Raw genomic sequence first — 27,942 nt, forward strand, 5'->3', positions numbered from 1 at the left:
CATTGCTGTATGCTACCTATATACGTGCTTAAGGTACATTTTCACGTGGCAGTAACTATCGTGACTATTCATGATAGTGTAACGATTTCTCAATTACTTCTACGTAGTTGCGTGTTATATAACATACATTACTTTTAAAATTCCTTATAATTAATTACTTTTCATATTTGTTCGTATTAAATTTTAAATAATAAAATTTGTTACCAGAAAATTGAAATTTTTAAATTATTGCCACGATAATGATAAAAGTCATGACTCATGACAATGAAATGTGGAACATCTTTGGTACGTAGAATCGAAATACATGCGCAAAAAAGAACAGTCAAAACTGGTAACTTTTTCCTCAAATGACAAGAATTAATGTGCCTTAATGTATGCAGTTGTGATATGTACTAGCGTCGCCTATCCACATTTCACAACTGAATACAAACTAATGAGAATTTGATTACGTGACAATCTCTCTTGTTACTTTAACAGACAGTAGCGATGGTAATAATCCAAATTCATTCAAATTATTATGTATGTATATAAATAGTAATTCAATTCTATATGCGCTATGTTAACACGAGAAAATATGTAAAGATATAAAATAAAGTAATCATGTCAACAATATATTTTTAAAAACATGGAAACATACTATATAATAGAAATAACAATACAAAATATTAAAAAAAACATAATAATATGATTCAAGATTATTACCAATAATACTGCCTAGTTTCCAAACCATTTGTTCAATATTTTCTTTTAGATGTCGAATGCAATTACTTCACTTTTCTGCAATTATTAAATTTACTGTTTCTAAGAATAAATCCTTTATATTGCTGAACTCAAAAGTTGTGTTATATACGTGAAGCTACGTAATTTTTAATTACAATTCAGATGAGTTTAATAGTCGATGTATTATATAATTTTATTATAATTTTGTATTTCTTTTAATTTCATTAATAGTTTGCAATCGTTTGTCTCGTTTTTTTGAATTTCAATCTACTGTCTGTCAGACTTATCATACATTCTTGGTCAGAGTATATTGTCGACATAACAGACCAATGGAATTTTTGACACATGACGAGCTCTGTTTACATCTAGCTCATCTTATAAAACGTACTATATTGATACTAACCTGTAAATTATAATCTGGTATGAAATAGTATCAAATAGAATTGATATATATTTCTTCTCGAAAATATTAATATATATATTTAATATTTTTACAAAACTATCTTAGATATTTTATACTTCATAAAAGTACTGATATGAATTTAATATGCCATGGAAATATTGATACTAGAAGACCTCATGTTAGAGGAGGTCTAGCAGAAAGTTCGCATCCCTCTGATTTGAGGCCCTCTGTTCTTGACTACTACAATGAATTGCGTACTGAATTTGCGAAGGATCATGCATCTATTTGTTAGTAATCTATGTATTGGATGTTGGACATGAGGATTATTATTAAATTTACTATTATTTTATAATTTGTACGAAAATAAATATGGCATGTAATTCTTTAGGATTTTTCTATGAGAAGAAAAGTAGTGTTTTTGCGAAAATTATATTTTTTTTAATAGGATCTTTTATAGGGTTAGTTTACGGTTATATAAAATTATATTCGACTGCTCAAAATGTGTATCAATATATACAAAAGTAATAAAATAATAATGATGCAGTAGCTGTAAAATTTTAATTGTTCAACTTTTTATGTTTGACATATAATTATATTATAACATAAATGGGATCAAATAGAATTAAGGCAACGCTATATTTTTTACTTCTATGGTTAAAGTCGTTCCGCCATTATGGTATATCGTATATTGTAATATGAATCGATGATTACGAAGAATTAAAAATTTGTTCAAAGGAAGATGTGAAGGTAGTGAGGACGCACTGCGTTCCGTGCTTTTGTATCATTTATACTTCGTTAAGTTTCACAAGTAAAATATGTATTATCATCGAAAGGAGGTGCATGACTTAATATCGGAGTGCTGAATGAAGTTAAATAGTGTAGTAAAAATGTATGTATGTGTTTTAAATTAATAAGCTGAGAAATTAAAACGCGCTTGTATAATTTCTTTTTTGTCGGTAAGTAAAATCGAATATTACCTTTCACAATTTGTACATTTTGTATGGTAAAAATAATCTATTAAATCCTATTACTTTTATGTCAACATTTAAAAACAGGTATATATGTTTATAAAATATTATAATGCAATTTTTTTAGTTTGTTTCATGGTAAATTTATAGTTATTTTTATTACCAATTAAAATTTTTCTATTTTTGTTATAGTTGAAAATGTCAACAGAATATAGTAGAAGTGTTCTAAAAATGGTTGTCGCTCAAATTTGCCAAACGATTGGATGGCATTCTATTAATTCTACACCACTAGAGTTTATGGTTGATCTTATGCAAGAATACATTTTACGGATTTCAAAACTTACACATCAATATGCAGAAATTTGTAAGTATCATTAATTATTAGAAATATTATATCACATATGTCATAGCTAGCCTTCAATAAAAAATTAATATATTGACTGTGAAATATAAGTTAACTTATAGCCGATGACCTGACACTGGATGCCTTGTAAAAGTTAATTTATAAAGATGGATTTGTTTTTTTTTTGTGTAAATATATTTGTAATAAATAGATCTAAATAATGGATAATGGATATTTAAAAGAAGATTAAAAATTAATATGCGTGAAAGAATTGAGTATTTATTGATGAACAAGAAGGACTAAAAAATAATAAGTTATGACACCTGTGCAAAGCAATAGTATGGCAGTTAAAACGTACTATTAAACTTTCTATGATTATAAAAAGTAAAATAAACTTATTTTCTATTATTTTAATGTTTGCAATTAAATTGTTTTTTCAGTGGGAAGAACTGAAGCAAATCTTGACGATTTAGGTTTAGCTTTCCAGCATATGAACATTGATACACAAGAATTAACAGAATATATTAAAAATGTGGACTCTGTTCCATATCCTATAGCAGTACCTAAATTTCCAATTCAACGTGAAAATCATTTAAATTTTCTCAAACCTGGAAGTCGAGAAGTTGTAACAAGGCCAGTACACGTGCATGAACATTTACCAGCTATGTATCCTGATACGGAAGGTATGATATTTTATAATTATATGTTTAAATACACATAATTTCTTAAAACTAAATATCAAACTTTAAAATTTAACTAAATTAGCGATATAAAAATAATTTATTAATTTTTTAATTGAATTGAGCATTGTTTCAACAAATACAGAATCATAATATCATTTATAAATTTTAAATATTAATAATTTATAGTTTCATATTACAAGTGTGTTGGCAAATGTTATAGAATTAATAAAAAAATGAATAAGTGATTGTTAAATGTTTATAGTTAAATATACTTTTATAGTATAAAAATAAGTATCAATTATATTTGCATATAATATTAATAATTTACAAGCTATGTAGAATAGTGTAAAACCAATTCCTCATAATTAATTTTATTGAAATATAATGTGGGTAGAAGACACAGCAAATGTTGTACATGCAGGCTATTTAATGTGTTTCTTGTCACTTATGCAGTAACTGTCTTCTTTAATGTGCCCAAATTTTTAATATGCTTGTATCAAAATAATGACTCTTGACTTCTGACACTCGAGTGCCTACTATCTTTATACCTTATTGTTGTCAACAGTTTACTATATCTTTTATATCAACTATACTAGAGATTGTAACTGTTACATAAAGCAAATGATAAATTTGATTAGAAGATTAGAATAATCTATAGTAGTCATACATTGATATTTTCAAGTAGTTATATAATACTGTCTTTCAGATTATTGCTTATTTATTCCCATAATTTCTTAGAATTACTTGTATAAATCTTCTCCTTTGTTAGTATTGTTATTTTTTATTATGTCTCACTCTCATCCCTGATATTCTCAACTGCAAGTAAGCCAGTAGTAGATATTGTACAGGGTGTATAGAAATTATATGTCATGACTATTACAGCGTGATTCTACACTTCTGGATCAGTGAAGATCCATTAAAAACAAATTCCCACAAAATTGTCCTTGACCGACTTTTTGAAGGTTTTGAAAGTCAATCTTTTTTCAATTGCATAATGTTCTACTCATCAAGGGGATAAAAAGTATTGGAACTCTATCGTTCTCTTGGAAAACAATATTAAAATTTCATTTAATTGCTGAAGAGATTTCACAGTTAGAATGTGTTTATATTCACATACATATGTATGCATAATGTGTAGGAATGTTAGACATTCAGGCAGGTTACGACAATACACTTCTTCGATAATACTAATGCAAAGTACATTTAAGAATGAAACTCCCACTGTACAATCCACATGTCTCAACTTTCTGACTACAACTCATCCATACTTGATAAAGCTCTTTCTTTGACTGCCACGTTTATTTTCTGCAGTCTAAAACCTCCAGATGCGTTTCTAGTAATCCATGCACATTCTCAAAACCAATATCATACTGTAAACTACAAACATTCGCTCGATATTGTTCGTTGTGTTTCAAATATTTTTCATTCACGTCCAGTCATATAGATATTTATCTTAAGCCTACAATAATAAATAGTAGTTGCGTTTCGGACTGATTATTGTTGAAGATAAACAACGCAATAATGATCAGTCAATTGCTTAGTATTGTGTTGACATCACAAGGCAATGGTTTGCTATTGAAACATTAGAAGCATGCTTTATGCTATTGATGAAACAGAGGGAAATCTATAATCAGGAACACTTCACTGATAATGTTTGTGTAGGAATGATTAGAAATTATATCATTGGACCCATTTATTTGCCATCCTTAAGAAGTGAAACATATCTGTGATTTCTATGAACTCGTTTTTTGAATGAACTACGTCAGATTATACCAAGGTACAGGTGTCATTCCATCTACTTCATGCATGATGATGCTCCTACTCATTATAGCTGACTAGTCTGTTAATTTTTTAATTAAATATTTGGGACTCAATGGATAGAACATAGGCCTGCTCCACACTTATGGCCTCCTCATTTGCCAGATTTGTCACCACTGGATTTTTTTCTTTGGGAACCAATAAAAGAATGCGTTTATCGGCCAGCCACAGAAATACGATCAATGCAAAAACTAAAATGCAGAATTGAACAGGCATTTCAATATATTTGAACCATACCAAATATTGGCCAAAAATGGAGATACAATGTAGAAAGGAAGATGAAAAATAGTCTTGAACAATATAGTAAACACATTGAGGCTGGTGTACAAGCCTGACTTTTAAGAACAATTAGTCAAAACGGTGCTATCTTGTGGGTTCATTGAAGAAAAAGAAGACAGAGAAATCGTAGAGGTAATTAAAACACAAAAAAATTATTTTTTTCTTGCATTTTTATTGTATATTCAATGTTAACTGTAGGCAACTGATAAATTCATCACGGTCTGAATGCTTGAACACTTTCTCTCAAATTATTCGTCGCATTGAAAGATGAACACATTCTTTTATAATAATCTGTTTGTGACGCGACTACTATTTATTATGGATACATGTGTATGTAAATATAAACACATTTTAACTGTGAAATCTCTTCAGCAATTAAATGAAACTTTAATATCGTTTTCCAAGAGAACGATTGAGTTCCGATAGTTTTTATCCCCTTAACGAGTAGAACATGATGCAATTGAAAAAAATTGACTATCAAAACATTCAAAAAGTCGATCAAGGACAATTTTACGGAAATTTGTTTTTAATGGATTTTCATCGATCCAGAGGTGAAGAATCACGCTGTAGAAGTCGTGACGGACAAGTTTTATACATCCTGCATACTTAACCTACTTTATAAGAAATTAAAAGTGACATAAGCAGTTTATAACTATATTTGATTTATTGAAAAAAAAATATTCAATGTATTTTAAACTAATGTATATTTATTACATATAACATAGATGTATGTATAAATATACATTGTGTACAAATAAGTAATTAATTTCATTCCTTTTAATAATTATAATATTGTCTGAAATATAGTGATCTACATTTAATCACTGATCCTTGACATTCATTTTAAGGCCCAAAATAAACTAATAAGTGTATTGCTAATATATCATATACAATTTTGCAAATTTATATAATATATAGAAACGCATTTTATGTATTTCATGTTGTTAATATAAAAAAAGTTTTTGTTTTTATCTATATATGTCATTTAAAATAATGTGTTTAAGTATATCACAATAATAAAAATTGAATTAATTTTAGTTTGTTTCATCTTTTTACCTTTCTCTATATTTATATAATATTTAATATAGAAGAAACTTTTTAGTTTGATCGAAATGTGTCAAGTATTTAATAGAAAATAGAAACTAAATCATTGTAAGATATAATCGGTTCTAGAAGTGGGATAATCAGGATTTATTATATATTATTTTTCATATAGGAGTAAACAACTTGTTTGAGTTACTATATGTTTTAACAAGTCACACAACATACTATTGAAATTAATAGAAATATTGATAATATTTTTCTTGATATTTTAAACCATTGTTTACTTTTTTAGCTAGTTTCTTTAAAGAGAAATAACATTTATTTGTAACATTTCTTGTGCATTTTATGTAGTTGAAAAAAATGTGACAAAAAATTCTTTATCCTTAATCCTCTATTAGAACTTTCAAGCTAGTATGAAACATTAAAATGAATAATTTATAATTTAAAACTATTCAAAATACTATATACTTGGTACAAGAAATGTAACAAAGTCATATAAGTAGTATGGTATAAAGATGGGAATTATATCAGTCTGTCAGAAGTCAAGAGCTCAGGGACAAGTCTGAATACTAAATTAGGGATAAATTTTTGAAGATTATTTAAAGATCTAGATTCATTAAACGGATAGGTGCTCTAAGCTTATGTGTATTTGGAATGAGTGGTGAAAGACACTTAGTGATTTGTATCTATTAGAGTATTTTATTGGTACTCTAAATCTATATCTATATATTATTGAAAATCTAGAAACAAAATACCTTAAAATACAGAGTATAATGTGTAAAAAGATGATTGTTCATCTATCGAATAAAATTCTTAGTAATTATTGGGAACAGTTCTGATCTCAATGACCTTGAAGTACATTATGAGGGACATAATTTGCAATAATTTTTCTCTATATATATACCTGCTGGTTAGTCCCACTTTCCAAAATATTTGTAAAAAACTGTTGCAATGTTATATTGAATTCTGCTTATACATATAGATCCTTGTTTATAAAGGATATTAATAAAAATGTTATATACATACATACATATGTGAGCGCGCGCGCGCGCGCGTGTATATATATATTATGCAGTGTGTAATAAACATGCCACGGTGATTAAGTGTAGCAAGCATGGAGTTGCAGTTGCTTAGGACTGAAAGTGGCCCCCACTTCGCAGAGAAATAAAAGCTAGTTTAACAGAAACCTAATCAAAAATATATATTACACATACATATATACATTAGCTAGTATGAAAAATGAGAAAAACATATATACGAAAATAATTGGAATTAGTTCCTATATTATTGTTATAAATATTATGTAGGAGCATGATATTAATTACATGATATTAACAGAAGTAACAAGGAGCTTGATAATCCTGTGATTACTGTTAATCCTGCAAATTAGAGCCAGTGCAATATCATGCTTGTTGCACTTAGTTGTCATGATGTGTTTATATAAACAGAAGACAATTGCTAGCTAGAATCCACTCTCTAAAGACGTTTCACAGTTTTATTAATGCTTTGTAGAAACAGCAGCCCATACATATAAGTAGAAATCAATATAATGTTTGCAACAGTTTTTTGTGAACATCTCAGAAACTAAAATTGTCTGATGGTTATATGTTTAGGAAAACATTGTTCAGTTTATTGACCTTAATATCATACTTGAAAGTTACGGAAATTGAAGCTGGGGACCATGTTCCTAATAATTACCAAATTTTTTTAATTAAACATCATCTATCAAAAATTGAGTATTTGTACAAACACTATTCCTAATAATTACCAAATTTGTTTAATTAAGCACTTTTGTACAAGCATTTTGTATATAAACGCGGTAGAAAAATACTCAAAATTGACAACTAAATTGGATTGCTTTGAAAATGAAGTTTAGCACAAAAAAATTTGATTATACTTTTTACATATTTCTACATATTTTGGAATTTTAGTATACAATGATAAATGAATAGTTAGGTAGTAAAAAATGTGATTAAGGTAATAATAATTATGAAATAAACTTTTATTTATTGTAGTTCTTTCTGTTTTAAATTGCAACCTTTTTATATAAATGAAATATTAATGACATATTAATGACATATATTATGAGTAATTTAACAAATTTAAAGGGAATTTATTCTATGTATTACTTATAATTGATATTTACAAATATTAAAATTAATGTATGACAATTTTTGAAATATTATCTTATAGATATTATCTTATAGATAAGTATTTTGTGAATTTTACATCATATAGCACGAGACATGTAGTAAAACGTATAATATTATATTAATGATTTTAAACTTTTTTCTAAAATAAAGATGTAGTATTTTATTATTGCATATGAAAGAATGCAGTATTACATTAATAGGCAGATACTATTAATTGTGTTGGAATAAAATAAATTGTTATTTTACAGAAGAGTACATAGCAGAGAAAACTGAATCATTAATAAATGGAACATCTGATTTATCATCCAGTAATGGAACATCAGCCAATAGTTCGATGAATTTGTCGCCTCATAGAATGTCTCCACAAGTAGTTTTCAAGCGGCCAGGAGATCCTGTCTCATTTGAAAGTCCAATAGTAAAGCGTGTAAAAGTATTAGAGGAAGGCAGACCATTACGTGAAATTCATAGTGTAATGATGACTACCTCTGGTTTTTTATCCCCTGCTCGAGAAGGAAAACTACCTGAGGCACGAACACCACATCAGACTCGCTCAGATTCACCACAACCTAGTTCATATCCAATGGTACCTCCTGAATTAAAATATGACAAGAAACCGAAAAAGATTATAAAGAAAGGATCGGAAGATTGTAAGGTTGACAAAGAAAATAAGAAAAAGAGTCGTGCTAAAGAATTATTTAAACCAAACAAGGTAGATGATAATAAAATTAAAAAATTAGCTAGTATGAAAGAATTAGCTAAACTAAAACCTTTGAAGTTGGGAGGTGGGAAATCACAAAGCACTGTACCAGGTTCATCAAGCAGACCATCAACTCCTAAATTAACATCTCCTAAGGCAGCTGGTAGTCCAAAATTAACAAAAAAAACGGAACCAAAGACTAAACCAGAAAAAATAGTCGACCTTACTGGTGGATCTCCACCAACAGAGAAAAAAGAAGATAATATTGATAAACTTCCATCAGAACCGGACAAGCAAAAATTGAATATATTCAAAAAGATTTCAAAACCACGTGAGGATAAAGACAAAGACACATTGGAACAACATAAATATAAAGAACTTGATTCAAGGGAGAGTTCACCAGGTTTAATAATTGATGAGAATATTGATAAGCAAATAGTTCGTAATGATAATGATGTGAAACATGAAGAAAAGAAGACTCCACATACACCAGATGTTCATTTACAACCAGATGGAGGAGAGTTAATTGATCCACAAAGTCCAGGATCAGATGTTTATATGTTTGATGACATGTCTCCACCAGGAACACCTAGTACACCGAAAACTCCAGAATTAAACATGCCCACAACTCCTACAGATCATAAAAAAAAGAGAAAAGAAAAGATTAATAAAAAGAAGGAGTTAAAATCAAGAAGTCCGAAACATTGCGGTAGTCCAAAAAAGGTAGGTTAATTTTTGTTTATATATGCTACTAGATGATATTAACACAAGTGCACGTGTATGTGTACATACGTCAAAAATCATCGTCGATACGCGATTACCATTTTTCAGACAAAGCTTTCCAACGACGTGATAGAGCTGGATACACTAGATCGGCCAAAAACACCACAGGCACCCGAACCTCAGCTCTCCAAAGAACCGAGTTTTCCACCGACACTTCCATTTCCTTTTTTTCCGACGTTTCCTCCAGCACCTGGTTTAATACCTCATCCTATGTTTCCCAGATTCCCGTTACCTTTAGGGAGGGGTGGTACTGGTCCTCACCCAGCAATGCCGAACTTGCCTTTACCACCTCGTTTCCTAAATATACCTGTAAAATCAGAAGACTTCTCCACCATATCAAAGAGTAAATCACTTGAACGTGAAAAACCTTTAGCACCACCCTCCACTGAAGTAACACTCTCAGTGACAAAACACGAAAAATTAGAGAAAGAAAAGGAAGATAAGTCAAAGACAGTTAAACAAGATAAAGAAATACTTACACCAGTTCTTACAAGTACTGCTGCACCGCCTTTATCGTCAGCACTTGCAGCACCAATTACGTATCCTACACCAGTACCCGTTATACCATTACTACCTTCAAAGGCTGCCAAAGTCGAAAAATCGGATAAGAATGACAAGGTAATATTTTGTTGTATTATTTCTTTAAGCTTATGATCTTTTACATTTACAAAATTATCAAAAAATTAATAATATTTAACAATATGTATTATTGTTATAGACTATTTGCTTATATATACTACTTTGTATTATTTGTCGTATTTATACATTCCTTTTTTTCAATAACACTTTATATTATAAGAATTAAAAATATCTGTGCTATTAATTCGGACTTTTGAAACAGTTATCAAGATTGCTTATTTATAATAAATAAATAATTGCTTTTAATTTACGCGTATGACCGTACAATCGTTGACTTTTATAACGGGTGTACTACACGGATGTACTGTACACATTTTGGAAAATTTCAGTTATTAGATGTTAATATCCAGATTCATAATGAAAATCCTAATTAAAATTGTGTTTATTATTAATTAATATTACTTGTTTATGTGTGTGGTTTTAACAATAATGGACAAATAAATTATGTTTAATATTAAAGTATATAATAGTTTGTGCAAACATATTAATATAAATAATATTTAGTAATCACACTATTTTTTTTTGTTTTTTGAATGTTACCGAGAATTAAACAAAATAAGAGGCACATTTAACTCAACGATGTAATTAATGCAACCTGTATGTGTTTCTATTATATGAATTTGTCAAGTTTTGATTGATTTGATCAATTGGTTTTAGATTGTAAATTATATTACTTTTTCGAGAAAATTTGCTTTTTAAAAGTAAATTTGTGTTTTTTCATTTATGCGAAATAGGAAACATTATCGTTTTTGTCAAGTTATGTAACAAAAACTGAAATGTCGAATACCCACTCACTTCTAAAAAAGATAGAAAATAGTACATATATGTCGGAAAAGAAAATTAAAACATTTATTAAAAATTAAATCTATAAACTTAATAGTATTAAAATAAAATTCTGTTAAATTATTTAAGAGTATTTAATATCATTTGTGATACAACATCATAAATAACTAAAGATTTTATACTTTATTTCTTTTACCAGAGGAATGGAATTACATTTGTTTAATATTTTGCTGTAGTAATATATTTTAAAAAGTATTTTATTTTGTATATATAAAATACATCATTATTAATAGGATCAAAAAGGCACTCAGGTAAAAAGAAATTATTTATTATACATAAACTGTATTTTCAGAAATCAAAGGAGCATAAGAAAGAAAAGAAGGACAAATTAAAAAAGAAGAAAGATAAAAAGGAGAAACATAAAGAGAAAGGGGAGAAAGTAAAAGAAAAGAAAGATAAAATTGATAAGAAGGAAAAGACAGATAAAGTTAAGGAAAAGAAAGAAAAGAAAGATAAACGAAAAGAAAAGGAGGTATAGTCATTATTAATTATTTATATTTATTCCCACATTTTTATAGAAAACCAAATTTCAAATTTAATCATTTAAATTTGAAAAACATTTATTTAGTTGCAGAAAGAAGAAAAAAGTTCCGAAGCTGTGCCAAAAATAACATTAAAATTAGGAACAGCTTCTCCAAGACCACCAACACCCGACAATACACCAATGAAAAAAATGTAAGTTTATAATTGTTACCGTCTTTTTGTTACATTTTTTGTAAGTAATAGATAATTTAAAGGGTTTATCGATAAAATGGGTTTATCAGTAATGCTGTCTGTTTTCTTTTTTTTTTTATTCATCATAAAAGAGTACTATAAAAATTTGTATATGTATTTTATCATTTTTATACATAGATAAAAACACATAGTTAAAAGTAACAAATATTTATGCATAAAACATGTAATGCCTTACTATTGAATGTATTTCATTGTATGTAATAATACATACACTATTATTAGGGAAATGTGTTATAGAACTATAAAGACATTGCTGAAGAAGCCTGAGGAGGAGATGAAACGGGAACCAAGTCCAGAGTTAGCGAAAATATCAGCATTAGTAACGCGACCGCCAAAGCAAAAGTCGGCAAGTAAGAAAACAGAGGAGGGAACATTAGATGGAAGCCCTGCTCTTCCTACAGATACTTTCTCTGCCAATCTTACTAGTGTGCCACTTGCAACAGTTCCTCGAGCAAAGAAATCTCTCTTCAAAGCCTTACCTCAAAGGGAGACTCCTCCATCTCACTTTGATCCTGTTCCTAAGCTCCCAACTCCTCTGATGCAACAACAACCAGCGTATTATTTTGTAAGTACGTTTTATATGATAAAAATATTCTTCAAATATACGGAAAGTGTTTACACACCAGAAACTGAAATATATAAAATTACTTTTGAAATAATACATTTAGGGGTGTCACCGCTTACAATTTTAAAAAGAACAAGTTTACAACCAATTTTTGATTTCTTTCTGAACTTTTGTTACATATTGATGAACCTTTGTCATTTATAGTTCATTATTCAAACATATAATGAATTTTCATTTACATAATACATTTATCCATGTATTTATGAATATAAGTGTGTTAATGTTTTTGCAACCAAATGCAATTATACTTTTTATAATGTTCACCATTCTTTGCATACATGTGAACAAATCATTCTGTGTGTACAAAATATCATTACAAAGATCTAACACACCTTTATATAATGTTATTTTATATACAATTCTAAGGAATTGTTTTATAAATTTAATAATTGACAAAAGCAAAAAAAAATCAGAATGGTAAAACTTTAGTCATAATAAACTATAAAATAAGCTTGGGTGACAACCCTATTCTCTTTTTTCATTCACGAATTGAAATTTTAATTAAAATCAAATCAGTCATTTTTTAATTATAATTATTTTATTTTCATCTGTATGTATTTAGATTATTATAATAGTGAAAATAATTGCATCACTTATTTTATAATAAGTAAAAAAGATATAAATAGAAATACATATCAGATAGTTTGAGTTTAAACAAAGATTTTACTTGCATATTATATATCATATATCATTATGTATATAATTGATATTACTTTTACCATTTTAATGATTAACTCAACCCATCGGTACCATTCGAATTTCACCTCATCCAAAAATTCCAGTTTCCCAATACTTCATTTTTTACTTTCTATGCATTCATGACTTGCGGTGACGGTATAATTTTCATTTGGCCTGCTTTGTTGTATAGTTACGTTTGTCTAAAGTATATATGTAGAAAAATTTCATAGACTACATTAGATTTGTTATGTATTTCATGTTGTAATTACAAATCTATTCAATTATTTCAAAGTTTAGCACTTTTATCAAGTTAATCAGGTGGAATTTTTGATGTTGAAAAAAGTCTCAGAACTTACTTTTCCAAATATTTTGGAGGTGCTGTTTATTGTCTGTTTATAATTGTAATTGATTGTAATGCCAACGTTTACTCGATGAACGTAAATTATAAGTGTAATTATTATCAAGAAACCAAGTTCTAAGACCTTTCTTATGTTATACTACTATTCAATTGGGTCTTAAACTTTCTCTTCTTTCTTTGATATTTTCTCTTGCAATGCAAATGCACTTATGGTATATTTTAAGTAGTCCAAAAAATATAACATTTAATGAAAGTAATCTGACTTAATTTACTGAAAAAAATAATCAATGCAAATGAATAAAAAACATTGATGCAAAAAAAGTAGCCAAGTTCTGGAGAGAAAAAAGAAATACAATTGCTAAATTTGCGTAATATTTTCAGAAAAAGCACAGTTTTTATAAAAGTTTTAATAAAGCATAAGAAAATATAACAATTTTTAAATATAAACTCTATTTAGGGCCTATACTTATACAGGATGCTTCATTAGAAACGGGAAACTATTTTCGTTCTTTTGCTGTTAAAAATACGAAAAAATGTTTAAAAGTTGGATGATTCATAGATTAAATGATGTATGAAGACAGTTTTTTTCTATATGTTTTCAGAATAATAGAAGTCATCTACACTCATTAAATGAAACTGTTTTTTTTTTTTATATTGTATTAGAAACTATTTTGAGACTAATACATCAACCTCTAATGTGTATATATTTTATTGTAAAATTGTACCGTGTTTTACAATTATTATTCACGTTAGTGATCCTTGTTATTAATTTGATTTGAATTCGTTTTTTTTTTACACATAGATATCATTGAAAATTATTATTATAAAATATGAGATGATTGATTTATTATCAAAACTATGTATCTATAAAATATGTACACATCACAAATTATTACATTTATTATTAAGCAAATGTTTAATAAGTTGTAGTAAAAATAGATGTTTCATTTGAAACAATATAGACGACTTTAATTATTCTAATAAATGATGATTTTTGAGGAAAAAATATTATTGCACCTCATTTGTTTTGTGGAACTATCAAACTTTTAATTTTAACATCTTTTTACATTTTTAATAAAGAATATAGGAATTCTGTTTCTAGCAAGCTACCTAGTATATAAAGAGTTCCATGCAATTGAATTGGGCCATATTATTGAAATAATTTAAGGAAAAGAGAGAATATTATAAGGCAAAATTTTATGCTTTTAAATGCTTTAATTTTTTTCCCATGTTACTATTATGGATTTGTGTGCAGTTGCAAAATATTTTATATATGAGATTCTATATTTTTTAGTTCTTTAAATCATGAAGTTTCTTACTTACTGCAAGAAAATATTAGTGTGCTTGAAAAAAAAATTACTACTTTAAGAGATATTTTAACTTTTTGATGTTGATAGTACTTTATCACGTTGTTGACTTATATTTTTATAACTTTTTGTATTTCTGATTCAGTATATTACAGGCGTTTACAATTATAATTAAATATTTATCGACCTGATGGTATGTGTATACTAAAAGGCATAAGTACTATTCTTCAAATTAAAAATTAATATATATCTTTAATTAATATTTTTGCAAAAGAATTCCAATATTTTCCTTGTTTGAATGAGAGTTGCATGAGTTAGAGTATTAAACAATATACAATCCTATATAAAGAATATTTGGAATTACTTTTTGGAACTGCACCCATGCACATAAATACACAATATTCACATTGTAAATTTTAGCATCTAAAATCATGTATTGTAGTCTTACAACATTCCTTTCCTAATGCAAAATGCTTGACCAATAAAGCCTGATCCAGTTCTGTGATGTATTTTGTTTAACATACATTTTTATCTTTATTTCACTTTTCTAAAAAGTACTTATATAAAGAGTTAAGAAATACTGTATATGTTCTATTCCTTAAAAATATAAGTTAATAACTAGAATGGGCAAATATTCAAGCCTTAACATGCATCAGGACGATGGAGGTGCCGAAAATTCTTGCCATGCGGATGTTTCTTAGGTATCTGAAGCTCAATTTAAAATAGTTATTGGAAATTTGAAAACTTCTTTCACAACAGTTACCCATATTCTAAATTATTTACAAATTAATAATGATTCACAATTCCACTCTTTATATATCTTTTCCTTTATTTTTATCTAGATTTACTTAAATCTACCATAATGAAATTTTGTTATCTGTACTTGACAAGCCGAAAAAAGATAAAGAAGTTGTTGATTTTTTTAAATCTGCAAAATTGAAAAAAAATTTTCAAAAGAAACGTTACCTTACTATATGTTACACAAATATTTTGCTATCGTATATTATGTGTTGAAGATACTGGTACTGTAACAAGAATAAAAATACTTGCTGAAAATGTGGATCAGTTATGGTTTCTATATTTCAATTGAGAATTGAATAATATCACTTATTTAACCCGTAATGTTTTTTTTTCTGGAATTTTATAATTAAATAATACATAGAGTATAAAACGGTATAGTTCGAAAATTTAAGTATTTAATACAACCAGATAAAATCTTCAATTTATTGAGCTTCGGATACTTGATTAATCTTATATGACAAGAAACTTTTAGGATTTAGACTCGATTCTGATAAAAATATTCAACATTATCCACTCTAAAATGATCAGGTATCCGCACAGGTTTAATTAATAATAATGGTATTTGCTTTTTTGTAACTTAGATTTTTTCGATATGACATTTTTATAGATATGATTTAGTATTCATTAAAATCATGCAGTACATGTTTATAATTTCTAAATTAATTATTTTGATTCGTAACGTTAATTTTTTATAAATAGTGACATATGTAATTTAAATATTCTGTTTTTTCTTTAATTTTGTTGCGTAACATTATTTAATTTTTATATATAGGGTGGCCCATTTTATCGAACTACGCCAATGTCATCGAAATAATTAGTGGTATTAAAAAATGTTTTAGTAAAAGTTGAAAAATACGAGAGGAACAGGACTATTTTTAAAAATAGAATTAATTACTTTTTTTTACATAGCCCTATATAGTTTCAGAGAAAGGCAAAACAATGATATGCATTAATCAATGTCATTCTGTCAATTACTACATTTGATAGAATACATACACGTGTTTCTGTAATTACGGCTTAGGGTAAAAAGTACCCCGTCCATAAGTCAGCGGGGGATCACTTGCTTATTTTGAACAAAATGGTCACTAGAACACAGATATACTTTTCTGGATTAATGTTATTGTAGAATTTTATTATACATACTTATTTTGCAATAATACCTGAAAACGAAATTAATATTTTACGTGTATAGTTTAAATAAATGTTAATAGAAGACTGCATACATGTAATATCATATTCAACTCAACAGAACAAAATTTTGCGAATTTTTTCTTTTTCGATTGAAATTTCAAAACTATCTGAAAAGTATATCTGCACCATTTTTGAATGTTTACAAGCTCTTTTAAAAGGTTTAAGAGAACAGAACTTAACAGAAATAAGACATGGAACTGTTAGTTGACCTTTTGTTATTTTTAGTTTGACAGTGCATGTGATCAGAATAAGTAGTTCTAAAAAAGAGGTGTCTGTGAAAAAACATACAATTTTTGTTATTCTTGAAAAACAAGTATATTCTGTTTGAGAAGTTGCGTCAAAATATAAAATTCCGAAATCTACAATATATGATACAATGAAGAAGTTAAGTGATTTTAATGATTTTGTGTACAAAAAAAAAAGAACTGGACATTTAAAAAGAATAACTAAAAATGAGAGTTGGTACGTACAAACAAGTAAATGTAATGGGAGACTGACAGCAGCAGAAATTACCGCATAAGTTAATAAAGATCGAAAAGATTCAATTGAGACAATAACAGTCAATCGACATCTTTTCCAATTAAGACTTCGCGGCTGTGTTGCTGTTAAAAAAATCACATTTAAGGATTGAAAATAAGAAAAAATGGCTACAGTGGATAAAAACATACAAAGATTAGAATGTTAACAACTGGGGAAAATATATTATGGACTGATAAGTCGAAATTTGAAGTTTTTGCTACAAAGCGATGAGTTTTGTGCAAAGAAAATCAAATAAAAAATTGATACCTTATTGTGTCGTTCCAACTATAAAACATGGTGAGCAATCTGTAATGCTATGGGGATTCTTCGGTGCAAAACTATCTGGTGGATTTCAAGGAATTCAAGGAATATTGAAGAAGGAACAATATTTGAACATGTTCGTAATCACGCAGTGTCGTCTAGAAGAAGATTAATAGGCCAAAACTTTGCATTTATACAGGATAACGATCCCAAGCATATTTCGAAAATTTGTAAAAACTATTTAAAGGAATTAGAAGACAATAATGAATTACAAATTATAATATAGCTTCTGCAATCACCGGATTTTAATTGAGAAATTACGGGATGAATTGGGTAGAAGAGTTAGGAAAACGTATTTAAAATAAAAAGAAATCTTATATTTTTTGGTAAGATTTTTGTCATATAATTTGTATGACATATTTTATATATATATATATATATATATATATATATATATATATATTTATATATGTGTGTAATACATAGTAACTTAATTTCACAATATAGGTAATTTTATGGAATAAAATTGCCAATACCTTAATTTGCCATAGTGTCCGGTGACTTATGGACGATAGTGTATTTGCGTATGAATATTGAACAATATTTATAAATATTATAGGACGTTCTCAAAAGATAAGTTGCTTAACATTTCCTTATCTTGAGATAGTAGCCCATTTCAAACGGATTCATAATTAAATCATTACGAATGATTATTTTCTTAGCGAAATTTTTACTGTGATTGTAATATTGAAAAAATACGATAAAAATTACAGATATATTCTTAATTACGGTATAATAGCATTGAAAAAAATAGTGTCTTCATGGCACCAGTAGCAAAGAATGTCCTCTAGTATTACTTGCTGAATTGATACGTTCACAATGTTTCTTGAATAAATCGTTATTTTTAGATCAAACGACAACCCGATCTAGCATCAAATTTAAGCATGCTCTATTTAGTATGTAGTTGACAAAATGATCTTAAATGATCTCGTTCACAAATCTACATAACAAAGGACAATTGCATTATAAAATTAACACAAACAAAAACATTATAATATTTTTCGACAAAAGAAAATGTAATTTAAGTATGCAATGAATAAGATTTCATTTAATATTTTTATTATTAGGAAGGATAGAAAAGAGATTTATTGAACTTTTTGTGCATAAAATTGAATTTTTTGCAAAATTTATTTCAAATATTAAACAAAAAATGTTGAATATGTATTAAAAAAGTTACAGAACCATAAGAGTTAACCATTGTTAAGAATTGATTTTTCTACAAATTTAATCAAATTTTGCGATGAGAACATTTAACTCAAATATAACGTATCATTGAAATTCATTAAGCTGTTTAGACGCAATCATATTAAGGCACACACATATTTATACGTATATACGGGCATTCAGAATAGAAATTTTTTTATATAGTCAAATTGTGATTAGGGAGTTTTAAAATGTCTCTTTCTGTGAAAAAGACTTTTTCGAAGTTTATCGCGATTTTCTTTCCTTACAGATCGGAAAATAAAGCAAATTTTGTCATTATTTCTAGTAGTTTTCAAAAAATTACTTCATAAGACTTTTTCTTTGGATCACTCTTTATAAAGAAGTTATAAAGAATATATAGTATCCCTCAAACAAACTTTAAGTTCAACTTGGGAACCCACCTGTAAAAATATTTCGAAATTTGTGAAATCCATTTCATTTATTTTAAAAAGAAAATATAAACTCAAAGATAGTAAATTATTCACAATAATACAATAAGAAATAGTAATAATTGAAAAAGGCTACGAGTACGCACCTGTTGGTGATAAATACCAATAGTAGTATGAAGAAATAGTAAGATAATTTTTATCTCAACGTGTGTGCCTCCAGATTAATCTGAAACATTGATTCGTATCGCTAATAACTTTGGTAATATTGGTGTGGATTGATTAAATACGCATATGGTACATTTTTATGTATTATTTTTGTAGGACTATTACAATATTTTTGAAACATTTAATGTATGAACGACAGAACAGTATTCAATACGAGTGTCTATAAGCCCTAAAAAATTCTATAAAACATACTAATTTGTGATATGATGTCAAAAATAAATACAGTATGAATTACATTTACAATATCCTTACTATATCATCACTTTTACACTCTGTTTCAAATTCAAATATTTTACAAGAAAGCAAATAGTTTAAGTTCAGAATCTTTTTATTCGTTTTTACTTTTGTACTTATGTTGACAAAATCTCATTTGATTAATAGAACATTTTCTTTTGGTTTAAATTGATTTTCTTGTATCATGTTCATAATGTAACTAATTGTATCATTTAGAATAGTTGCACAAACTCTGTAGCATTTTTAAGGATTTGAAAATTTTGCATTCATCAATTCCCGAAGTGACAAATAATTAATTCTTTACTGTTTTATGTAGCTATAGATCGCTAATCTTTTTAACTACTTATGATAAGAGTGAAATATTGAGCTTAGTGTACTGTGATACTATGAGTTACATTTGTTTGTGGCTTATATGCATGTACATAAGTGTTAAATTTAATATATAATGTTTTATTTCCAAATTAAGAAATTACTGTAAGGTTCTTAAATATTTTTGTAAAATATATTTTCTTATTTATAATTTTAATGAAATAAGAGAATATGGAAAAAAGGATTAGAATATAACATACATTATGAAAAATATTTTACAACAATATTACTATAGTGTAAATATTTTATAACAATATTTTGTTTCATACGTAGAAACAAGATAAAGTATTTAAAAATCCATGCAATATTATACATTCAAAACTTCTAAAATGACTACACGTGCAACTAATTTTACTATGATTATATTAAAGAATCAATAGCTGTTTTCATAAAATTACGAGAAACCATTCGATTTTATATTTAAAAGTCAAAAATGCTTTCATACTGAAAGCGTCTGAAAATAATAGGGATATTCATAAAATATAAAATATGAAAATTAATGGCACTTTTAATACTTTTGCGAATAATAATGTAATAGTATGCCTTCCTAGGCGGTAAAGCTGGGAATCTTTTAGGCGATTCTGCATTGTCTTTTTAAACGTGATCTTTTTTTTAGATCTTAATTTAATTTTATAAGGGGAGGTTTTCAGGAGTACAGTAAGTTATACATATAGCTCTGCTTAACTTCAATTACCTTTTGAAATTAGTACTAGAAACACATCATATTTATACAGTTTGGCTTACACGGAAAACTTTAAAATGAATTAAAAGTGTAAATGGAGGATTCATTTTAGTGCTAATTTTTGAACGAAGTCTTGCACAATGGAAGAGTTTTAGATACTAAAATTAATGACATATTAGTTTAGCGATTGCAGTTCAGTTGTATTACAGGAAATGAACGCTTGCTGATCTTCAACATTACAACTCTAAATAAGAGCAACAATAATTAAGAATATACAGTCAGTTGTCGCATTTACAAAGCATGTATTTTGTTTGCGTTTTAAATTTCGATATTTATAGGATAAAGCATTTATCATCATGTATGAAAGGCTTGTTTCGAAGATTATTGCCTAATACAAAAATATTTAATTGTACAGGAATTAAAAATTTAAAGAATTATGATAGTTATTACGAAGAGGTATTTTCACGTGTTGTTATTATTTAATTATAAAACATCACTGTTATATTGCAGTTTACGTAATTTACAAACAATTTCATTAAAACTTTTTTACAGCTACGATTATTTATCATTATACGATACTATATGGTCGCAAAAGTATTAATAGCGCACAGTAGTACAGTAATCCACGGTTTCAAGTTGGAATTTTGTCTTCAATCGTCTGATTTCAAGGCACAAAATTATCCCTATTACTATTTATACTACTTACTGTTTATGTTTTTTAGTGCGAGAGGTTTGGTGAGGTTTACCCAAAGAAAATGGGTCCGAATATGACCTCGCTCGAATTATTTTTAATTATGTGTAAAACGGAATATATTTCTATTCCGTATACATGCGTACCTTCGAATAAAATTACGCTTAAATTCAGTTTCATCGCAAAGAACTCGTTAATCGATTAATATTATTCTCATAGAGATCTAATGAAAAATATACAAAATGTTATATTGTATTAATGTTCTATCTCGCTTAGACTTGGTGAATCCTATTCACTGTTCTCTTCGAATGGGCCGTTTAAGTTCGACTAGTTCTGAGACAGAACAAATTCTCGACAGACCTCGAATTCAAGGCAGCTGGCGGACTTGATTTTTTGTCTTGAAACAGAGGATTACTGCACGTAGAAATTTGTATGCCACTTCAATAGATATTTATCAGTAAATCTCCAGTATAGTTGATCGACTAAAATCGATCATTATATAAAATTATTTAAAGTGAAATAATTTATACATTCACTTCTATTGATTACTGTTTTAATAGTGAAATACAGATAATTAATTGAAATTACTTTTAAAAATGATATAAAAGATAGTGCCATTTTATTCGAAAAAAAATACTTTAATGTGTTTATTAACTAAGAAGACTATACATTTGGGATTGTAGCATTTATTGTGACCTAGTGCAGCCTTACTTACAAAAAGAGAATATTTTATCATTAATAAGTTTATGTGTAGCATTTATTTAGAAAAACTTAAACGATGTTTAAACTGTTTTGGATCTACGGAGGCTTAGAAACAAATAAAGGTAAAATACTTTGCTGGTTCATCCCCTTGTTATAGCAAAATTAGTTAATTCAAATTAAGAAATTAACGAGAAAGAAAGTAACTCTTCAGAAAAAATTTTTATAATACTGAGAGGGAAATATTAAGCAGTCTACAAATTAGTGAAGAATTGGTTGATTGCATGCGATTTGCATGTTGTCATTAAACATAGCATGCAGAACAGTTAGGAATATAACCGACGATTTTAACGGCACAGAGACGAAAGCAGATGCAGCTCTTACAAAGGATGATGCTAAGGAAGACAAAGAAAATGGCAGGATCGTGCTGCCCACAACACCAACCACTACTGTGGTGAGTACCTTCCCATTCTAAACAAAGTCATTAGGTATTCTTTGTACAATGATAATCTATTTTCCATCTACTCCAATTTAATAGAATTATATGGATTCCTGCGTTGTCTTTAGCTCTTGCCTGAATTTATGTGATCCTTATGGCATTTTTAAATTTCAGTTTCAAAATTTTGTCTTAAACTGAATTCTTCTAAAATGCAGCGCACAAAGCTATATTATTAATTATATTTACAGCTTGTACAATTATACAGATTTTATTAAATTAATGTAGGAGTAGTAAAACTTTATGATACAAAGCATTTTATAAGTTTTTTTTAATAATACTGACTTTGATGATATTTGAGTTGAATGTGCCTATATTTAATTCTTAATTAAACATTTTATTAACTACAATAAAAGTTGGATGTATGTGCATTTATCAAAAGAATTATATATTTGGAATATATGAAGATGCAATATGCTTAGAAGAGAAACTGAATTTAAGTATTTAAATTTGTATATATATACAGGTTTGATGATTAAATTGAATAACTAAATAACTACAAGTAGAAGTTAAAGTATGATCCCTTTCAATACGTACTTACATCTACTATAGAACTCTCAACTATTCTAGTCGTTGCCCACATAACGCTTGCCGCGGTTGATTACCGATAGTAATCAGTAATGGTTGTTCTAATGTTCCATTCGCGTTCGCAATTTGGTATTGAGTGTTCAATACTGTTTTTCAATTTATCATACCATTTTAGATGATGTATTACATTTAAAGCCAGAATGTAGTTTCTGGAATTTCTAATAAATCTGTTTTGTATGAGATTAAAATTTTAATTGTTGTACATATTGCAATGCAAAATAAATTTTTGAAGTGGTATTATTAGTAAATTTGGTAATGTTTAGTATATATCGAGAAACCATTACGTAGAGAAAGGGTTTATGATAATAGTATTAGATAAATTGTAGATTTTATGTGATGTCCTTTATATTTGAAATTATTAATACTACTTTTATTGGAGTTTACATGTATCATCAAGCTCGATGATATGTTTCTTCAATTAATTTGAGGCTTTTAGTATTTATAAAGCAATAAACCTTAAGTATGGAAATGCATAATTATCAGCATTGATAGACTAGGGTTCCACAGAATTATGTATAAACATGGAATGGTAACTTACTAGTATTAAATCAAGTTTAAAGTATAGTTAATCACAGTCTATGTAAATGAATTCCAGTTTTTAGAACTATTATTCCCTTTACAATTACGAATCCACGATCTTCCTATTTTACTACAATTTTATATAAATCTATAAACCATGAATATTAAGATTTTTATTAATTTATTTTTCGTTACGGAAATAATTTAACAAAAATTGACAAATACTATATATGCACAATAATGATAATATAGAAAATTGAGGAATAATATTTATATATATAATAGTTTATAGCTATGTAATATAGTTTTATTTCAATTACTGTATAAGTATGTAGAAAAAAAAGGAATTCTGTAGTTAAAAATAGAATTATTTTCGACATTTTTATATTTTCATTATTTGTTAATTTAGGTTTCTGAGCATTAAAGTTAAATGTATATGCAACGAAATTAGACACTTGCAGCATATAACTTTAATCTCAATGTTCCTACATTGCATTCTCTTATGAACATGATCTTTACAAATGTTTGTTTATGGTTTATATATAGGATACACCTTCTTAGTTTAAATTTTAGTAAAAACAAATTTGATTTGTAGAATATATGAGTAAATTAAATTTAAGCGCATTTGTATTGAGTGTATATGTTGTATACAATTTATACCTATCCGATGGTGGACAATTACCGAAATATACCTCTAAAATCTTCAGTCTTAAATTTAGTAAAATATTTAACTTTAAAATATCAGAGTGAATGAAACTGAGAAAATTTAATAATTTTTTAATCTTGGTTCGATGAACTTGGTCCTTGTCTGAGTTATTTGGAAAATAACTCAAATAACAATGTATTATAAGATATTTTTGCTTTAGGGGCCAAGTGAAAATTTGTTTCATTACCGCAAGCCGAAACCTAATTTTTCTGTAAAACATGTAAATCCTTTCCTAGTATTCGTGTTCATGGTGTTGAAAAGAAGTAATATACTTTCGTATATTATAATTAAAATTACTATAAAAGTATTTTTTAATGATCGTTTAAATTCAATATTATTTTTAGAACATATAATATACTAATAAAAATTTTAATTTGTATTTTATCAATAACCGTCATAATCGTTTCACAATAGAAACATTTTACATACTCATGTGTTCATAACCGTGTATCGTGCATCATAATTACTTTTAATATATCATACACAATTATTCGTACAAATTACCATACTTTTTATTCAAAATTGTCTGTATGTGTAATGAATATAACATTTATAATACATCTTGTATACCACAAGATGTAAACGTTTTTATCATGCATCCGTTGAGTATTTCTATTAATATATTCATTACCAATTTCTCATAACTTGAGAATTAAAATGTAATTATAGTTTTTAGTGCAAACATCACAATATATCATTTAGACATCTCAATAATTTGATGTAAACTGTATAATTTTTTTAGAATTTATCAATACAGTTTTATATTTCAAAACGTATTGTTAATAATACAAAAGATGGGTTAAGTTACCCATAAATGTAGTAAAAACAAAGTATATTGTGTTTTTATCGTGATATGAGTCTTTCAGGACCAAGGTGGTCGTCAGGTTTGGATATGTCCTGCTTGCGGCAACCAGGATGATGGATCACCAATGATTGGTTGTGATGATTGCGACGCATGGTACCATTGGTAAGTGAAAAAATAAAAATTTATAGTGACACAATATCAAGTTAATGCAATTATCTACAGTAGTTCCTCGTTTACTGTGGAAAAATTAAGACTGTAAGAAAACTTTGTTCTGATCAAACTCAAATTAATTCTTCGAGGAAGTCAGTGAATGGTATATAATACGGATAATAAACAAACTACAGCAACAGCAACAGAAACAGAAACAGCGTGTGAGTCTTGACACGCGTCTGTTGCGGGAAATTATATCCCACGTGATCGAAATTTGAATCTTTATGAGAGTAATATTAATCGATTCGTGAGTTCTTTCGAAAGCAAATGAGTTTAAGCAAGACCATATTCGAATTATTTTTAATTTTGAATCATTTGTAAAAAACTTTCAACTACGTATTATTAAAAATAGTACGAATAAGGTCACGTTTGGTCTTATTTTCATCGATCAAACTTCATAAACCCATTGATAATACTCTTATGAATATACAATGAGAAATACAAAGGTTTTTAGTTTGCATTAGTAGCTCCAACACGAATTCACGTGCAGCACCGCTTGGAAGACTAGTGAACTGGTTTGCAAATTCACAGCTGGTGGTTGCTCGAGCCGAAAAAAACATAAATAGTAGTTACGGTGATTCCTCATGTATCTTTGATGCAGATTTCCGCAATAAGCGAGACACTACTCTATTTGGAGTTAGATTTGGAATATATAAAAATCATTATTTTTATATAAAAATATATGTATTTCTTCATTTTACTTTAAAAATTTTTGTCCAATATAAGGAAAAATTATACCAAATACAGTATAAAATCTCATGGTTTACAAAATAACATATTTGAAATTATGTATATTAAAATCTAAAATATATTTTATTGCGAGGATTAGTTGATTTGTAGCTACATTTTATATTTAATGTATATATGTATTTTCAATTATTCAGGGTATGTGTTGGTATGCAAGTTCCACCAGCTGAGAACGAGGATTGGTATTGCCGCTTTTGTATAGCCAAAAAGCAAGAACTTCATCACGATAAAAAGAAGAAGAAGAGGAAGAAAAAAGTGAAGGTTTCCGCCTAGTACAAGCTACCCGGATCTTGTGTAAGATCCGGCACAGCGATTCAAACCTCTACCAAAGTTAAAAAGAACAGCAAGCTCAGTGTAAGGAGTATAAACAGCAAGAAATTATCGAAAACTGATTTGAAGTTACAAATGAAGTCATTAAAGGAAAAAACCATACCCATCAAGGGAAAGGCTGGAAAGACTATTATGAAAGTTAAGACTGTGAAGAAAAAGAGTAAAAAGATGAAAGATAGTGCAATTCAATTGACTTAAAGAATGTTACCTTTTGTGATCGTTATGACAGATTCAAATAATTTAATTTTAACACGTTGATCGCTAATAAAAAGTGTTAGTTTTTTTGGATAATTGTTTTTTCTATACAAAGAAAATATCATGTAAAAATTGTCAGTTTAATACAAGTACAAAACGGGATGTTGAACCATGATCATCTCAAAGCTAAAACTAACGTGAGGATTTTAACTTTTTATTATTTTATGCCTAATACTATCGATATAATACAAAAATTAAATCTTGTTTTAAATAAATATTATCTTGTAGTAAAGAAGCCGAAAAAACTCCTGACAGTAATATAGTTCTATATATGTTGAATATTATTGTATACGAGTATTTTTTTCATTTAGCTTACATGTTTTTACAGCTACCCACTGAATTATATCCAAAATAGTCGTTAGTTATTATTTTGTTTAAATGTCAAGTGGAACATTCATACTAACATATATCAATAAAGATATTTGGCAGTTCCTTAATTAAAAAATTCATTATTTAAATTTCTTCTAGAGAACAGTTAAGGTAGAATATAAACGCTAAAATATGCATAGAATAGAATGTTCATTATTTGAATAAAATTCATAAAAGATTGTAATAAAATATAAATACGTATTGCAATTGATTTATATATTTATAGTGAGTTATTTCAGTAGATTATTTGCACATAATTGTATTGAATTTAATGGGTTTCTAAACGCATTATACAATGAGTAGAGGTAGTTTTATATTGTTTTTAAAGAAAATAATAACAGAAAACTATTATATCAAAAATATCTAATTTTATAGATATTTTGTATGCATTTCACTTTGATATAATTACAAACAGAGAAAACATTGCAGAAAGGTCTATCTATAAATATGCTTCTATATCAATATTCGTCATAATTTTTTTTATTTTGTAGTCGTTTTTATATCAAACATATTGTTG

At 27.5% G+C, this 27,942-nt stretch overlaps 1 protein-coding gene across 4 annotated transcripts; it reads left to right on the forward strand.

The window, feature by feature from the left end:
* The first annotated feature begins 1,744 nt into the window (after positions 1-1,744).
* On the forward strand, positions 1,745-27,417 carry Taf3 (TBP-associated factor 3). 4 transcript variants are annotated; one of them, XM_076316289.1, is made up of 11 exons: positions 1,745-2,079; positions 2,284-2,455; positions 2,875-3,117; positions 8,660-9,831; positions 9,940-10,509; positions 11,666-11,845; positions 11,942-12,048; positions 12,331-12,673; positions 22,760-22,854; positions 25,576-25,676; positions 26,609-26,747. In XM_076316289.1, the coding sequence occupies exons 2-10, from the start codon at positions 2,290-2,292 to the stop codon at positions 25,640-25,642; spliced, it is 2,943 nt and encodes a 980-aa protein (XP_076172404.1). In that variant the 5' UTR covers positions 1,745-2,079; positions 2,284-2,289; the 3' UTR covers positions 25,643-25,676; positions 26,609-26,747. The 4 variants fall into 4 exon arrangements, with proteins under 4 accessions (XP_076172404.1, XP_076172401.1, XP_076172400.1 ...); XM_076316286.1 differs by lacking the exon at positions 22,760-22,854 and having other exon boundaries at positions 1,748-2,012; positions 26,609-27,417; XM_076316285.1 differs by lacking the exon at positions 22,760-22,854 and having other exon boundaries at positions 1,748-2,079; positions 26,609-27,416.
* Positions 27,418-27,942: the final 525 nt, after the last annotated feature.

The sequence above is a fragment of the Ptiloglossa arizonensis genome, chromosome 7, assembly GCF_051014685.1.
Source record: "Ptiloglossa arizonensis isolate GNS036 chromosome 7, iyPtiAriz1_principal, whole genome shotgun sequence".
Lineage (NCBI taxonomy): Eukaryota > Metazoa > Arthropoda > Insecta > Hymenoptera > Colletidae > Ptiloglossa > Ptiloglossa arizonensis.